The 18,015-nt window shown below is 51.0% G+C and overlaps 1 protein-coding gene across 1 annotated transcript in view; it reads left to right on the top strand.

The window, feature by feature from the left end:
- LOC118675072 (CUB and sushi domain-containing protein 2-like) overlaps window positions 1-18,015 on the top strand; it is a 347,464-nt gene that overhangs the window by 287,734 nt on the left and 41,715 nt on the right. Inside the window, exon 7 of the mRNA XM_036347222.1 lies at window positions 12,783-12,857. Within this exon, the coding sequence (XP_036203115.1) occupies window positions 12,783-12,857 (75 nt within the window). The remainder of the gene's footprint in view (window positions 1-12,782; window positions 12,858-18,015) is intronic.

Here is an 18,015-nt window from a genome sequence, read left to right as displayed (position 1 = left end):
CCCCACTGCAGGCCAAGCTACTCATAACACTCAATATCGTGCTAGACACTTGATCAGCATCATCATATTTAATCCTCATCATTGCCCTGGGAGCAATGATGAGGATTAAATGTCACCATTCCCATTTTATGGACAAGGAAACGGAGCACAGAGAAATTAAGCTAGTTTCCCTAGGCCATCTGAACTGCCTTTTAAATCTAGAGTTCGCCCTCTTAGCCTATCCCAGTGCAAAGTGGGAGAACAGTCACATGTCAGCCCTCTCTCATTTGACGTAGAGCACAATGCATTTCACATGTAGGCAGCATAACTTAGGGAGCACTGTCGCTTAGAGGCTCAAATCTCTCAGGAGGTGTCAGTGGCCAGAGATCAGACCAGGAATGGCAGGTGGAAAATGCAGGGAGCAGATTTCTACTCCAGTCATAGAGAATTTCCAACCCCAAGAGCCACCTATAGAGAGGAGTGGGTGAACCCCAAAGCAGGGAGCTCTCTAGGACCCAAGGAGATTCAAACTGCAAGGGACATATGGGAGGACATTCCTTTCAACCTTGAGTTTATTCGCAGTGCACACAATTTACAGAGCTAAACACCAGTGGTTTGCTACATAACTTGCTCATTAAGCCTTTAACTGTTACCAATTACAAATTGATGTTGGTTCTAATTGATTCCATAATGAACTTGGATTGTGCACCTATTAAGGATCCAGCCCTTAGGAGGCTCGGGGGAATAAAAAGAGGAGTGGACTTGCATTGTGAGTGAGGGAGGGAGTGAGTGAGGGGATGAATGAGGGATGAGGGAATCAGTGAGGGACTGAGTGAGGGACTGGCGATGAGGGTCTCGATGTGAGGGACTGAGGGAATCAGTGAGGGACTGAGTGAGGGACTGGCGATGAGGGTCTCGATGTGAGGGACTGAGGGAATCAGTGAGGGACTGAGTGAAGGACTGGTGATGAGGGTCTCGATGTGAGGGACTGAGGAAGGGAGTGGGCACACGGTGACCATGCCAGGGGCCCGAGGGAAGAGTGAAAGCGAACTGTAATCACTGCCCTGTGCTGAGAGGGAGCCACTGATACCAAGTGGCGATCTGGGCAGCTGTCCCTTCTGGCCCCACTCGAGCCACACAGCGCAGCACCCCGCCCACCCCAGAGGCAGCACTGGCAGAGCGGAGCCCTGCCCAAGCCAGGCTTTCTGGCTAGAAACTGGGATAAAAGCAGCACCAGAGGCAGAGTGTTCCCTTCAAAAGTGAACCTCTGGTGAGCGCCCTCCTTGCCTCAGCCGTGGGTAGAAGGACATCTTTGAAATATTTACAAAGTAAACAAGAAACCTTTGCAGGAGTGAGGCGCCTGTCCGGACCTTCTCATGGGTTTCCCAAAATAGACAAGCAGAGATGAATGTTGTCATTTCATCGGATTAAATAGGTGCTGGGTGTTTCTCATATTTCCGTTTACTCAGGGTCCATTTGTCTTGGTCATCAGCTAAGGTTTGATGCCAGACAGTGAGCAGTGAGAACCCAAACCGGAAGGCTAGGAGGTCAGGAGCACACGTAGGTTGCACACCTACTGTGCACCAGGCCCTGTGTTAGGCACTGTGTGTGCATTGCCTTTTTAGAGTTCCCCCAAACACGTATGTATTTAATTCCCATTTTTCAGCCGGTGGAGCTGAGGCTCAGAGAGGTTATGTAACCAGCCCAAAACACACACACACACACACACACACACACACACACACACACACACACACGTCACAGCCTGTAAGTGGCGAAGCTGGACTTCGCAGGCTATTGTAAGTTTTCTGCAAAATCATAGGACCTTCTCTTATACTTATAGCACTTTGGGTGTCTTGCCTTTTCTATTTGACTGGTAGCTTTTAAACTTTATTTTGTTAATCTCACTCCACTGTAAAAAAAAATAAATTTTCCATCACAACCCAGTACACACTATATCTGTAGAACTAAAAGGAAAATGTCACTAAGTGGTATTTACCCTGACTCAACGTGAGGCACCCTGAAAATGTCTTTTCCAATTTTTAATGTTAGATGCAACCTCTAAAAGAATTTCACAAGTCTGTAGCAGGGAGCAACCTGAAATCTGAAAAAACTGTTTCACTTATGAACCTCTTAGAAGTAGGCCCTGACTTATCCTCTCTCTGTCTCCCTCAACACAGCCTGGGACGGGTTTGCACATTTGAGTGTATCAGTGTTTGTAAAGGGCTTTCTTCCTAGTTGCAGGCTTGTGGCATTTATTGCTTCATTCCATCCTAACAGCAGCTGTGTGAAGTAGGGACCGCCATCAGCACCACTTTATAGGTGAGGGGTGAGAGCTGCAGAGAGGGTGCGTGGCTGGCTCAAGCTCTCATCGCTGGTTTGTTGGAGCAGTGACTTGGACCCGGCGGCCGTGTTCCCCAGGATCCAGCATGCTTACATACGGAGGTGTGTGCTGATGGTGGGAACAAATGATTCTCCCCAGGACCTTCTTTTTATAGCGCTTTCCAGGATGGGTGTACGTAGTGAAAGGGTATACACCAATGACGGCGAACCTTTGAGCTCGGCGTGCCATCATTTTGAAAAACCCTAACTTAACTCTGGTGCCGTGTCACATATAGAAATTTTTTGGTATTTGCAACCATAGTAAAACAAAGAGTTTTGATATTTATTATATTTATATATTTAAATGCCATTTAACAAAGAAAAATCAACCAAAAAAATGAGTTCGCGTGTCACCTCTGACACGCCTGTCCTAGGTTCGCCATCACTGGTCTACACTAATCATTTAGTAATTCCATCGGTGACTCCATCACGCAGGATTTCTCAACCTCAGCACTGTTGACATGTGGCCTGGAGAATCTGTTGTGGGGAACTGTCTGTGCACTGTGGGATACTGAGCAGCATCCCAGGCCTCTACCTACTAGATGCCTGATGCCAATGGCACCGGACACACATACACACAGTCGTGACAACCAAAACGTCTACAGACATTGCCAAGTGTCTCCTGTGTGCAAAGTTGCTCCTGATTGAGAGCCACTGCTCTAAAGGAATGAAAAACTACTAAAGACCAATCTATGGTTTCCTGGTTGTAGATTCAGTCCAAAAGAGTGGCAAAGACAGGGCTGAGTTAGGGGGCTAGCAGGAGACAGAAGGCATACTGCACGGCTTAACTGAAGGCTTAGGAAGGGGCCAGTGACAGAGGTAAGGGTGGGATTAAAGGAATCCATAGGGACTAAATAACAGAGACAACCTTCGGCTAGGGAAAGGGTCAGGGAGGGAGCAGTGAGTGCTAAAGCCATTGAAAAGGGGCTGCATAGCAGAACTCAGGAGCCTGACCACTGCCAACCTACAGTGCAGGAGGGAGCCCCAGGAATCAGTAACCAGTGCAGGAGGAGGGAGCCCCAGGAATCAGTAACCAGACCTCTCCTCCCTCCCTCCCTCATGCCTGCTGTGCCTCCCACCTGCCAACCCAACAGGAAGCCAAGAGCAAGGGCCCACATGCCCTGCCCTGGTCTGCTCTGTGCGAGAGAGTCTGCCCTGCCTCACCAGTGGGCTCCCTGGTTCTCTGGCAGTCCACGGAGGTAAGCCTCTGGGCAATTTGAGCAGGACAGGGACATCTGAGAGTGGACCCGGGGAGTCACCAGCGCAGGACCCGTTTCACCTGTGCTCAGCCTTGTGGCATCCGAGTCTCAGTGATGTATGGCATCATTTCTGAGCTAATAATTACCAACTCATAATTGTATTGGTGGGTATATCATCCCAAAGAAAACAAACAATGAATTAAATTCATAAATAACCTACAACATAGCACATTCCATTCCTATCTCAGCCCAGTCAGAATTTAGGGTTGTTTGTGGCCAGACACAATTTTAACTAATGCCACGTAGTATCAGGGGATCTGAGTTCTAGTCTGGCTGTGCCTCCAGCTGGCTGTCAGAGGTGGGCAATGGTGTGTAATTTAACAAGCATTGTCTGTGTGGCACTACCACGTGACAGCATAGAGAGATGAGTGCAGGCAGACCACCATCTGGTCTCAAGAACAGGTGAGTAAAGAGAGGAATAGACACAAGTCTGTAAGTTCTGTACAGCATGATAAGAGCTATAATTGAGGCCCTTAAAGGCCCAGTTTTGTGAGAGGCACCTACGAAAAGCCACACACGCGAAAAAAACCCCACAAAATAGTGGCAATGACGTCACCATGGGCCTCAAAAAGATGCCAGGCGGACAGTAGAAAGAGGCATTCCAGGTAGCACCAAGGCAGGAGGGCATAAAAGCGTGCACTCTGCAGAACCACAAATATTCATGTGTCTCTAGAGCAGAGATGGGCGAACCGCAGCCCGCAGGCCAGATGCAGCCCTCTGCCTGTCTTCCTAAGAATAGGTTTTACATTTTTAAACAGTCCAAGAAAAAAAATCAAAAGAAGATGATTTCATGACACATGAAAATGGTATAAAATGTAAATATCAGTGACCATAAATGCGGGTTTATGGGAACACGGCTTCGTTCTCTGATTTATGAATTGTGTATGGCTGCTCTAGCACTGCCTGGGCAGAGCTGAGCAGTTTGCAGCTGAGATGGATGGTCCACAGCCTAATATATCTACTCCCAGGCCTTTTACAGAAAACATCTACTGAGCAGAACAAAGCCCGCAGTCTAGAGCGGAGGTGAGCAGCGAGGGGCAGCGAGGCCTGAGGCTGGAAGGTCAGGTAGGGCTCACGTTGTGAAAAGCTGCAGTAAAGTTGGGCTTGATCCCATGGGTGATGAGAGGTGATCAGAAGTTTTTAACAGGAGGACTGATAGGATCACATTTTCATTTTCCAAAGCTCTTTGATTGCTATAGAATGAAAATGTGGGGGGGGAGGGCGGTGAGGAGCCTTTGAGAATTAGAAGATGATGAGGACCAGGGTTTAGATGGAGATGGAGGGGAGGAGACAGACCAGACGAGATCTTCCCATGGTGCACCACACTGGACTCGTGACTAGTTAGATTTGGGAGTGAGAGGGGATGGGGGAAGGAGATGAACGAGTCAGAGATGAACCTTAGGTTTCTGGCTTGAGTAAGTGAGTAGAAAATTATATTAACCAGGATGCTCTTGGGCAGAGGCAGTTGGGGGATGAGTTTTGCTTGGGACACATTGATTTTGGGGTAGTATTGGGATATCAGGGGACTATCTAGCAGGTAGTTGGCTATTCTGCCAGTCTGTAACTCAGAGAAGGATATAGGCTAAAGACAGAGATGTGAAAAGTTCAAGGCAAAATAGAGGCTGGGGCCACAGTCCTCTCTTAGAGTGGGAGTCCTCCCCATGTATATCACATCAGAGGAGGAGCCCAAAAGAGTGGGTTTTCAAAGTGGGTTCCTTCGAGGCCAAAGGGTTCTCCCAGCAGCTGTTCTGATAGGGGCTGAGTGGGTGGGACTCCAAGTTTCCACCCCAACTTCAACCAGAGCAGTTCCTCTTTCATGTATTTTGTGTAGCAGAAATTTACCCACGAGTGTTAAAATGATGGGTCCTGTACCTAAACTTGGGGACCCCAGGACTTGAAGGACTGCAGGTTCCTCCAGTTTGGGGAGACCACTGAGGTTGTGTAACTCACCCCTCTGCCTCAGGAACATTTCCAGTTCTTCTCAATGTTCATTACTTTCTTGATTTTCTCAAGGCTTCAAGGAATCAGAGTGAGAAGAACCTTTCCTAAATGGCCCCAGTAGTGAATGATCACAACTGGTGAGGGACCCCTCACTATCACCCTCCTCACCTGTAAAGAGAGAATAATATTAACCCCATGGGGCTATTGGAAATTAAAAGAGATCCTGGTGAAGTATCTGGGATGTGGTAGATGCTCAGGAAATGGGACCCTGAAGCTTCAGACCCCACCAGTTACCTTGACTCTGTGCAATAAGAGCGGGCTGGCGGCTCTGACTCCTTCTTGGAGGTGTTTCCTCTGCCTGCCACTCTGACCTAATCATCATCATCTAGTGCCCGCCCCTCCCTTCAGCCAAATCCTAGCCCGGCCCCACTGTCTCTTTCACTGCCTCTTGTCAATTCAGTACTGGTGACCAGGAAATGGGAGATGTTCTACAGAGAAACTATTGGCTCCTCGGCTTTCTAGAAGTCCTGTAAACTCAGTTGTCTGCAGAATAAACTTTTCCATTTGGAAACAGTTTGCATTTGCTGAGCTGCTTGGGGCTGTTTATAGTACCAAGCTGAAGCTTGTTTTTCACTTGAACCTGTCCTGTTCTTGCTCCTGACTGATCTGCAGTCTGGACCAGAGCGGAAAGTGCCTCAGGCATCCCATGGTCCATTCTCTGACTCTTTTGTCCTCTCCTGTTAGCCTGCTGAGTTGCCAAACTCTAGCCAGCCTCATTTTCAGTTTCGGGGTCCCCAGGGATCTTCGCACAAATTGCTGAGTTGTCACTACCTGGCTCAGGAGCCCACAGAGCCAGGCTTCTGAATTCAACCAAGAGTGAGCCTGAACTGAAAAGTGAGAGCATGAACACAAAGTGGGGCACTCCTCACCCACCAGCGAGTAGAACCCATTCCTTTTTCCAGGAAATGAATTCCAAGGACATGTTTTTCTAAAAGTTGACCATTCACCCACTTGGTCATCAGACTGTTATCAGAAACCTTCTCTGTGCCTGGCTGTGTGTCTGTCACAGGATACAGACATAGGAGCTCATGGGACAAATTGGCAGGAGAACCAGAGAGGACACTGCGGTGCATTAAGGCTTTCTGTGGTCTGAATACAGTCCTGAGAGAGCACCAACTTCTCCCTGGGATGAGGGACAGCCACAGAGAGCAGATAACCTCTGAATGAGGCCTACACCAGCAAGAGAAGAGAAGAGAGGAGGGAGGGGAGGGGAGAGGAGAGAGGGAAGGGGCATTTCAGGCGAGAGAACAGCATTGCAAAGGCAAACTAAAACCAATAACCGATGGCCACGGTGATTCCCTGAAACACCTTTCCTCTTTTCCTTTTCTCCAGCTGACTTCTCGAAAGTAGTTTGTGAAGATCATTGCACAGTCCATTAATAACAAAGCACTATTCTAGAAATTAGAACAGTCCGCCCCCACACAGCCCCCCATCTCCCATGCCAGCGTCCTTCTCTTCTTTAGGAATTCCGGCAGCTAGAAGCTTTGCTGTGGTTAACCAAGAAGTCGCACCAGCAGCATCCAGCAAAGCACCTCTTACCACCTGTGCTGGGTTGATTTCCTTCTTCCGCCCTGTGCATAACCTGCTTCTGGAGGACTTTGCATATATTTCTTAACTGTCAATAATCCTTCAACACCTGCATTCTTAGCAATAGTATTGGCAGGATGTGGAGGGATTGTTTCATGATTTCCACACCAATGTTTGGCTTTTTATTAGCGAGAGCAGTGAATTCAGGGCTGTAGTGCACTAAAGCAAAGTACCCAGACAAAGCCCTTTCTTGTAGCGTTTAGTGGGTCTTTGACTTTCTCTTCATTCTCCTCCACTCCATTTGTCCCAGCAATCCTCAGCACAAGGACGATCTCAAGTTCCACCAGATGGTCATTTAGTTGTTTTTTGTCACCATCAGTCATAGTAACATTCTAACTCCTTGATGGCTTCTTGAGTATGTTTCTCAACTCGAATCTTGTCACCTTTTCTTTGCAAGAATGTGGCATCATCTTGGGTCACAATAACCACTCCAATTTCTTCTAAGTCATGGAGCAAAACATCTTAAAGATTGAGAGACCAGCTCGCGTTTCCAAACCCCACATCATCAGTAGCACCAGCTACTTTCTGTGACACCGGAACCTGGAGCTTGGACTGCTGTGACTGGAAAGCCAACTTCTATCCTATTTAAAATGAGTGGACTGAGAGCATCTTCAGCAATTACAACCAAAGACCTGCATTGGCCTTGGCAATTTCCAGAGTGGGTACAGTGGGCAGGACACTGGAAATCAGAAGTATCCCAGAATCCCCCTTTCTGAGCTTTTTATGCATTGCTCAACTAGAGGGATGTGGACTCTTAGTTGAATTCTGTGCCTTCAATTCCTAATTCACCACTGAATGTTTTTCTGCCCTATGATGTGAGGACACTCTCCCGAATCTTTGTGATTCCATCAAAAATGATGTTGCTGATTTCTCTGCCTCCATTTGCAGGAATTGTGGCAAAGTGAGCAATCTCTTCAGGGGTGAGCATAGGTTTAGAGGGCTTCTTTCTAAATTTGTGGTTACAGCATCAACACGCAACTTCACACCTTCCTGGTTTCCCCTGGTGAACACCTTTGCTCAGCCTGAAGCCTTCCCTGGCCACCGAACATTCCAGTGCATAGCAGGGTGGTGCCACCACAGCCTCTTCATGTATGTGTTGGCGGCACCCTGGTCAAATCTGGTGTGATGGTTTTATATTTATTCTGTAAGGCGTCTGACCTGGCAACAGACACCTCACCTTTGGTTGCTTCCCAGCTGTGCTTCGAAATCCCTGTCCTCCCCACTGCCCTTCTCCACGGCAAGGACGTGGGTGTCTGCTGGAAGGTCTGAAGCTGGAAGCAGTAGGTCTTAGGCATCTGCACTGAATTTTATATCCGTGGCATAAATCTGACTGAGATGAGGAGCCAGTGTGCTAGAAGGACTGTGAGTAATGAAAGTATTCCTGCGGGCTGCTGCCAGGCAGCGAGGCAGGCCTCTGTGACGAGGGACAGTGCAGGAGGCACATCCACATTTTCAAAGGGGAGATCAGATTTCACTTTTTAAGAGATCACGCTCTGCAACGTTTTTAAAGATGGGCTAGAAGAGACTGAATCGATGAACAAAATCAAGCGGAAATGATGAGTCTAGGGCAGGAGTGGCTTAGAACCTGGGAAGAAGGTACACAGGTTGAATGAATTGGATTTGGTGAAGGAGTAGGTGTGGTGGTGGGGGGTGGGGGTTCGGGGGGCGGGGCGGGGAGGCGATGAGGGGGTGCTCCAGCCAGCAGGACAGCCCAGTGGTGGGGAAGGGGGATGATCGAGGTTAGGGCATGATCGCCCTGTGGAGGGAAGTCTGAATCTATTGGGAAGAGCAGAAACTGCAGGTTCCACCACCGGAGATTCCCAGAGCCTTGGAGAGAGGTCAGACCTCCCTCTCCACTCTACTCACAGGTCCTGTCTCTGGCTAGCTCAGCCCAATAACTCATGCTGGAGGCTGGAGAGGCATTTGTATTGCCAGATTCTTCTAGCTAAATGTGTACCATGTGTCCCGCTAACCTTTACAGCAGCGGGGAAATGTCTTGTAATTAACCAGAATATAAAGGATGAATGGAGCAGCCTGGCAGGCTCCTGTAGGCATTATCATTCGCAGGAGATGAATGCACCTAGTAAGATTTCCATCAACCAGTTAAAGCCTGCACTCCTCGCCTGGGAACCCTGACTGTTCACATTCAGCACGAGAGCATGTGTGAGTGTGAGTTGCATGGTGTATGTGAGCACTGATAGACACATGTACACAGTGCACCGCGTGCTCTTTGGATATGACACCCCCTCATGTCCTCCTGCACCTCCCGGTTCCCCTCCAGCAACTTCAAGGAAACCCCATGCAGGATTTGCCCTGGGAATGGCATCCATGGTGCACTGGCCCTTTCCCCACCCCCCTTCCCAAGTGTGCAGGACAACTGGAAACAAGAGAACTGGGAAGGCTGACTCTCCTCCTCCTTCTTGGCTAGGTGCCCAGTCATCTCCACAGACCTGGCCTCATATGGGCCACACTGGGTGACAGAGACCTGCCCCCACCCCCTGCCCCCACCCCTGCCCCAATACCTGGCCTGGGGAGAAGAGACCGCTCCCCCACCCCTACCCCAATGCTGGGCCTCAGGGAGCAGAGAATCCCACACCCCTACCCCAATGCTGGGCGTCGGGGAGAAGAGAACCGCCCCCCCCACACACACACACACCCCTACCCCAATGCTGGGCCTCAGAGAGTAGAGAACCCCACACCCCTACCCCAATGCTGGGCCTCAGGGAGAAGAGGACCCCACACCCCTACCCCAATGCTGGGCCTCGGGGAGAAGAGAACCCCCCCACACACACCCCTACCCCAATGCTGGGCCTCGGGGAGAAGAGAACTCCCCCCCACACACCTCTACCCCAATGCTGGGCCTCGGGGAGAAGAGAACCCCAAACCCCTACCCCAATGCTGGGCCTCAGGGAGAAGAGACAACCCCCCACACCCCTACCCCTATGCTGGGCCTCAGGGAGAAGAGCTCCACTGGTCTTGCAGTGCTGGGACCACTCTCGTTCTCTTGGGATGATCAAATCAGAGGAATTTTCCCTGCCGCACTCTATTAGCTAGGCTTGAATAATGCATGCTCCCCTACCGACACCCTCTGTTTAATAATGGTCCATGTTGGTGTTCATTGGAAATTTTCCTGCTGGATACACTTGGAGAGTAATGCACATTTATAAAAGGGTCTGAGTGCACATTAGAAAGCAGGGGCTCTGTGGTAGTTACTGAATTCTGTCAGGTGTTCAGCTTCGACAGCAACTTGGCGGGGGGCAAATCCTTGGGGAGCTTTTTGGTGCAGGCAGAGCGGGGTGGGCTAGGGGTGCTGGGAGGTGGACCCCTGGCACACCTGGTCACTGTGGGCTTTAGTTTCAGGATTGGCACGTCACCACAAGTGCAGAGCAACTACCTGAGTTTCCAGGGCCTGAGCTGGGAGGGCAGATGCTGGAGAAGGTGGACAGTGCCCCTGGGATTGCTGTGGGGGCAGGCCGCAAGAGAAGATGCTGAGGTTCGGCAGAGAGCACAGCCGATGCTACTCCATGACCTAGGGCAGCGGTTCTCAACCTTCTGGCCCTTTAAATACAGTTCCTCATGTTGTGACCCAACCATAGAATTATTTTCGTTGCTACTTCATAACTGTCATGTTGCTACTGTTATGAATCGTCATGTAAATACCTGATATGCAGGATGGTCTTAGGTGACCCCTGTGAAAGGGTCGTTCGACCGCCAAAGGGGTCGCGACCCACAGGTTGAGAACTGCTGACCGAGGGCAAATCCCTTTAACCGCTGGGACCCTGATTTTATTATCTGTTAAGTAGGTATAATAACTACGGGTGAAGGTGGTTGAGTGTATAAGGACCAAGTGAAATGAGTATTGAGTGCCCACTGTGCGCCAGGCACTGTTCTAGGCATTGGCGATACAGCAGTGAACACAATAGCCGAAAACCCCTGCCTTTGTGGAGCGTACATTACAATGTGGGGTGACCAGACTCGCTAAGTAAATGAGTGTGTGAGAGAAAGTTTGGGAGATAAAGTAGGGAATGGGAGGGAGAGTTGGGGTTGGAGGTGTAGGTTTAAATGTAGCAGTGTGAGAAGGCCTCCATGAGGAACTGGTGTTTACGTGAATACTTCCAGGGGGAAAAGGAGAGAATCATAAAGATTTCTGGGGGAGAGCCTTCTAGGGAACTGGCCAGCGGGAGCAGAAACATGCCTGGCATATTATAGGAACAACAGAGAGGCCCATGGCTGGAGGAGAGTGATTGAGGTCATGGGGAGGGCAGATAGGTCTGTGCGGGCCATTTTAAAGGCTTCAGCTTTCCCTCTAGGAGACAAGGGTTGCCGCTGATGCGTTCTGAGCAGAGATGTAATGTGGTCTCACTTATGTTTTAAAGGATCCCTTTGGCTCTTGTGCTGAGAACAGATTGTAACAGGGGCAGGAGGGAAGATGGGAGGCCATGGCAACAGGGAGAGAAGTGGTGCAGGGTTGGGTCAGCATGATAGACACGGAATTGCATTTGGATAGATTGGGAAAGGTTTGCTGATGCAGCGGTGTGGGTGGGAGGAAAGAAAGGAGTCAAGGACCCTGATGTTAATAAAGAACTGGTAAGGCACTTCGCCCAGGGCCTGGCGCCTAGGAAGTGCCTGGTCACAGATGCTGCTGCCACGGCTGGGTGTCTGAGTGGGGCTGAGGCAGCCTGCAGAGGCCAGCTGTGAGATGCCACGGGGCTCTGGGATTGGATAGATACCCACAAGCCACCTAACCAGAGACAGGACGAAGCCCTTGGAGGCCAGCAGAGTGCACTGGGGAGCTGGGGTAGTCACACCCAAGATGGTGGATTTATGTAGAGGAGTGGTCTTTGGAATTGAGTTCTGGCTCAGGTGCCTTGGCTGTGTTATTTGGCAAAGTCCTAAAAACCTGTAGACTGGACTCGGTGATTGGACCAAAACCCAGTTCAATCCATCAGGCCAGCGCTGAGCCAAGCGCCACCCCCTAAAGGCCTCCAGGACCCAGCTTCTCCTGCCCACAATAGGTCGGCGGGAGTAGGCTGTATTGATTGGCTCCACCAGTCCCTTGTCCTCCTGGGACCAGCCATGTCTTTCTTCTCCCAGTGATGCCAGGGGGCAAGACTGATCTGATAGGCACTTTTCACGCCTTTGGACATGTCAAGGCCTCCAAAATTCCACTGCCCAAACCCAAAGTCAAGGAGGACACAGTCACCTGGCAAAGGGTGTGGATTCAGGGAGGGTGACAATTTGGTGCCATTATCCAGTCTAACACACCAGGTCAGGGCTGGTTTGGGGCATGGGCAGGGCTGAATCTGCGGGGAAGCCGGCAGGCAGGGCTTCCCACGTGCACAGGAGGTCACCTTGTCTGCCTGGCCCAGAGGACCAGCCTGGATAGCAGCTCTTGCTTCAGGTCTGGGCGCCTGCTGCACTTGAATGCTACCCTTGGTGTATCCTTGCCTAGAGGGGCTTCTGGCGTAAATCCAGCATGGAAAGTCGCAAGCCAAGAGAGGGATCAATCCAGAGGGCCCCATCCCTAATCACAGACAATAACTTAAACGTTTTTCCCTCTTGCTTCCTCTCTAGTCAAGAAGCAAATTGAGTTGAAGTCTCGAGGTGTGAAGCTGATGCCCAGCAAAGATAGCCAGAAGACATCTGTGTGTAAGTGTCCGCCCGCTGGCCCGTGCCAGCCTCTCGCTTTACCTCAGACCCTCCAGTGCTGTGACCATGGGGGAACCAGATGATGCTGCAGTGGTTTTCCTTCAATCCTGCCTCCCTTCGTCCCAGGCTCTGCGCACGGACACACTGGCCTGGTGGCCAGTGAGCAGCCCAAGGGCCTGTCCTCAGCCTTCTCCTCCTCCCCGTCTTCCCATCTCCCTCCTTGCTCCTCTTTCTCCCTCACTTCCCATTCTAACTGTAGTCCAGGGAGTCATTACTGCTCCATTTCTCTCTTTATTTTTCCTTTTGAATCACTTCCACCTGCTAAGACCGTCCTTTTTCTGGCTCCTTCTCTAGGAGTCAGTGACCTCCAGCTGGGACCTTGGAGTCTGCAGGGCCCCATTTCCAGCCCCCGTGGCAAGATTGGGAAGGGGAGCGAGGGAAATGCTGAGTAACCTCCACCAGGGTCCCTGGACCTGGCTGGGCCAAGAGTGGACTAGATGGGGGGGGGGGGGGGCGTCCTGCCTCTTGAGCCAGTGGGGCAGTGCTGGGCTCTCTGCTTGGGGACAGTTATGTCTGTGGAACATGTTCCTGCTATTGGTGTCTGAGAGATTTAAAGGGGGGCATCCGACACTGGGGAGTGGGCTGGATGTCATCCAGAAGCACCTGATTGAAACCTGTGCTGTGGGGCTTTGGGGCTAGAGCATAGGAAGAGTTGGGGAAGGCTCTGGGTGCCACCTGGAAGGCTGGTCTTGAAAGCAAAGGAGATTTTAACAAGAATCCCTCTCTTTTCATTCTGGAAGTGAGTAGGGGGGCCTTCCATGGTCCCCAATGACTGGCCTTCAGGTTTACTATCTCCTCCCTTTCCTTCCTTTACCCTCTGCATCTCACATCCTTCAGTCTCTCCCTCCACGTTCCCCCCTCCTTCCTCCTCACCTTCTCTGCTTTCTCCTCCTCCTCTATTTCTCTCCTCCCTCCTGCCCCTCTCCTCTCATCTCACCTCCATGTGCTTACTTCTCTTGAGGTGCAAGCAGTGCTTCCTGAGAGACAGGAAGCCGCCATCGGTGTCCCAGAGCTCTGTACTGTGTGTGGTGGGAGCAGGGCTGGGCAGAGGCAGTTCGGTCCTGAGACCCCAGTGGAACTGAGCCTGGGTGTGGGATTTTTCTGTGGTCTTTCAAGTCATCCAATCAAGAGAGGGTACCACTCCCCGTCTCTGGGGTCCATCATCTGGTCACTGTACCCCCGAGAAGGCTGGATGGCAGGGAGCAGTCAGGAGGCCATACGTCTGTGTGACTGGGGACCAGGGGAAGAAGCAGGGAGCCAGGACAGCCGAGGGTTAGGCCAGGAGTCTGCAGAGAAGGCTCTAACCCTGGCCCTGGCCCTCATAGGCCACAGGAGACTTGATGAACTGAGGCAGGCACGGTTTAATTTCCGAGTTTGCCCTGAAGCCTCAGGCAAACTGTAAGGAAATGGCCCAGATTTGGGAGAGCAAATTTTTATCCCACTGTGTCTTCAAGTAATTGTGTTGCCCCAGGAACTTATGTATCAGTTTCCACGTCTGTAAAAAGGGGATACGAAACCTTACCCTCTCTTCCTTCTGGGGATGCTAAGATGAGCCTAGGACTTCAGGAGGTCCATGAACTGGCCAACAATGACAGTGATGCTGTGGGTGCCTTTTATGGGAGAGGGGGCCCATGGTTTTCATTGCTACTCCGAGGTGCCCAGAACTCCCTTGGAAAGATTTATAAACCTTATTCTAATGAAATAATGCAAACTATTTGGGGCGGGGGGATCTCTCTGTTACAAGGTACTGGTCTTTGTTGAGATTTCCTTGTGTGACTCAAGCTGCCTCTGAGGCAGGTAACCAAGTGTATGCAGGTATCTGACCCAATGTGTTTTGCTCAAATGCCCTATGGACAGGTGTTCTGAATTTCTCCACTTACATATCCTGGACCCTGCTTGTTGCCTTCATCAGACAGTCCGTGGGTACCATAGATCCTCCGCCATCGGTTCTGGCCACCCACGTGTCCATGCCTCCCTTCACTCTGGATAGAAGCATCACCTTTCTGAGCATGTTTCAGATTCTTACTCACCGTAGGGGTCCTCACAGGGTGAGAGTAAGATTCACCTTCCCTTCTCCTTCTGCTCTCTGCAGCCAAAAGCAAATTAATGCCGCAAACACAGCCGCTGGTTTTGATTAGGCAGGGGAGATTGGAATTATAGAAAGAGAGGGAAAAGCCTCTTGCCTCTGTATTCAGGCAGGAAACTGTTCCCTGCAACCTAAGTTTGCTTGTTGCCTGGGGAGCCTAAAGTCCGCATGGGGCTGCTGTGGTCTGCTCAGTCCTCCCAGGAAGACGACACCAGTGGGGTGTGGGCGGCTCCCCGCTGGGCTCGTAACTTCCTGGACGGTGGCTGGACCTTCCTTTGGGCTGGCTGATGTAAGGAGGGTGGCAGGTTTGCTCCATTTGCCTGGTGGGTGGGCTGTGCCAGGGTCTCTCCTCTGGTCCAGAGCGTCTTCATCTGTTAGCCTTCCACTCCGCTCACTGGGTGGTGTCAGTGCTGACTGAGAGGGCAAGAAAGGGGCAGGTCATTCCTGTCCATTGTTGATGTGCTACCAGGTGGCTGTGTGGTTCCGATGGGTGGTCTCAGGGACTTCGGGATGGGTGTGATCGACCGGCAGGGTGGAGTAGGCAGGGCCTAAAGAACGTGAGAGCTTAGCTGGGAAGTCCTCAAAGGGATGGAACACATGGGCTGGCTTACCAACAGATGAGCCACAAGTACAGTGTAGCTCCGGTCTGACCTCCTCATCTCAGAACAGAGCCTCCTCTCTCCTTCCCATGCCCTGGGGATCCTGGATCCAGTTCTCTCTTCGCCCCAGCTTGCAACACTGAGGCTCTGGGAGGCAGGAACTGCTCTGCCTTTGGAGGCTGCATTTCCATCTTATCATCCAGACCCTGAGGCCTGGTGGCCATAGGGACATTGCTAAGTTTAGCAAGTGAAAGCTTTGGAGGAGAGGCTTGGCCAGGGAGGGGAGGGGAGCAGGGGTAAGAGTCCAGTGGGAGTGAGTGGATTTAACCTGGTGATGTGGAATGGTGGCGAAAGGGAAGCTACCCAAGAGGCCATGAGCTCTGCCACACGAACGAGAAGATAGCAGATGTCCAAACTCCCAGATCCCTTCGCCAGCCATACCCTGGGGTGCCTGGAGATTTGAACAGTGTCTACACCAGGCTTCTAACTATAGAAATGAGCTTCAGACTCTGAGTCTAAAGTGCAGCTCCTCACAGGCCCTTGGCCAGGAAGTCCCCTGCTTCCTCTCCCTCTCCCAAAGCCCCTCCCCCACCCAGTCTTCCCTGAGCCCAGGTGATTCTTTGCCAAGTCCATTCTCACTACTCCATGTCTGTCCCAACTTCCAGGCTCTTGCTGTCTTTGACCCAGACAATCACACAACTTCCTAACTCATCTTGCACCTCATGTGCAATCCAGATCTTCCCTGCACTTCCCACACTCAGGACTCTTCCGTGGCTCCCTGTCATTTTCAGGATCAGACTCGAACCCTTTAAAAGCCTGACTTCTGACATCTCACCTTTTGCTCATCCATCTCACCCATCACCTTTCTTCCTGTTCTGGTCACACTGGGAAACCCTAGTTCTGTTTCTGTGTTTCCACCTCGCTCTCCATGCCTGTCTGTCTGCCTGAGCTGTCATTCCTCTGTCACTGTGCATCCAAATTCTGCTCTCTCAGAAGGTCCATGTTCAATAACTCCTGCTCCAGGCAGTCTTTCTTGCTTCTCTCAGCACCATGGGATGGGTCCTCCCTCTGAATCTTCCTGCAGCTGCATCTTTCATCAATTCCCCAGTTTCACAGTTAGTTTCCGTGTTTCATGTCTTCACTCAAATGGGAGTTCCTTGAGGACAGGTCATATCTGGCATCTGATATTGACATGCCCCATGATATATAAAATAGGGCTGTGTACACAGTAGGTGCTCAGTTAATGCTTTTTGTGTATTCGTGTGTAGGAATGAGTGAGTGAGTGAGCGAGTGAGTGATGGAGCACCTTGCTCATATTGTGGGACATTGAGAGTGTGGGACAGAAATGGGCCAACTCGAGGAATGTTATTCCAGACTGTCAGTCACCCCTGGTGTCAACAGTGTTGTTGGGATCATGGGACTGGGGAGGCCTTGAGTGGAACTCCTCTGGCCAGGCTGTCAGCCCGACCCCGACTCCTGGTCCCCAGAGCCAAGAGTCTAGGGCAGGGGTGGGCAAACTTTTTGACTCGAGGGCCACAATGGGTTCTTAAACTGGACCGGAGGGCCAGAACAAAAGCATGGATGGAGTGTTTGTGTGAACTAATATAAATTCAAAGTAAACATCATTACATAAAAGGGTACGGTCTTTTTTTTCAATAGTTTTATTCATTTCAAACTGGCCGGATCCAGCCCGCGGGCCGTAGTTTGCCCACGGCTGGTCTAGGGTGTGAGTGGGTTCCATCCTCATGAGTATGAGCATCTCAAGAACAACAGGGACCAGAGAGTGTTCAGACTCCCCCGAATCAGAAGAAAACAAACTGTGTGTTTCCGATGCCCCCTGATCAAGCTTCTGCTTCAGCTGAGAGGCCTGCGCACATTGTCTTTGTAAAGAGGACTCTGGTATTGGCCCGTGTGAGAGCCTAGCACCACCTGCCAGAAACCACCACAGGCGTCATCTCTGCGCGGGGCCCTTGGCCAGAGGCAAGGGGCATGGGGATGAGGGTGCTCTGGTTACTGCTCAGTCAGGCCTGAGAAGTGTCTGATGGGAAGAGGTTTCTCAGCAGAAATATCTGTGTTTGAGCAAAAGTCTCTACTTTGAAACTTCAGACTGAAGCTTTCTCTTACATTCTTTACCGTTTCTGATCACGCATCCACCTTTTATTTAACTTTCTTTGAGTCATTTCTTCATTTGGGTCTGAGGTTGGGGGAGGGGGCTCATTTCATCTAGAGTCACCACCCCTGGATCCAGAGCTTGAGGGTGGGAGGTCACGGGGCTGTGGACCATCCACCTCCGCCGCTGGTGCGGGATGAGGGACCTGGTGGTTGTTGGTTTGGGGTACCCACATGCTCTAGATGGATTTCCCAAAGGAATTTGTCAAAAGCAGCCCCCCAGCTTGCACACTGAGAAGTCCCA

Source organism: Myotis myotis, unplaced genomic scaffold (genome assembly GCF_014108235.1).
Source record: "Myotis myotis isolate mMyoMyo1 unplaced genomic scaffold, mMyoMyo1.p scaffold_m19_p_2, whole genome shotgun sequence".
NCBI classification, from domain to species: Eukaryota; Metazoa; Chordata; class Mammalia; order Chiroptera; family Vespertilionidae; genus Myotis; species Myotis myotis.
The sequence above is the reverse complement of the archived record's forward strand: the minus strand, read 5'-3'. Positions and strand labels throughout refer to the sequence as shown.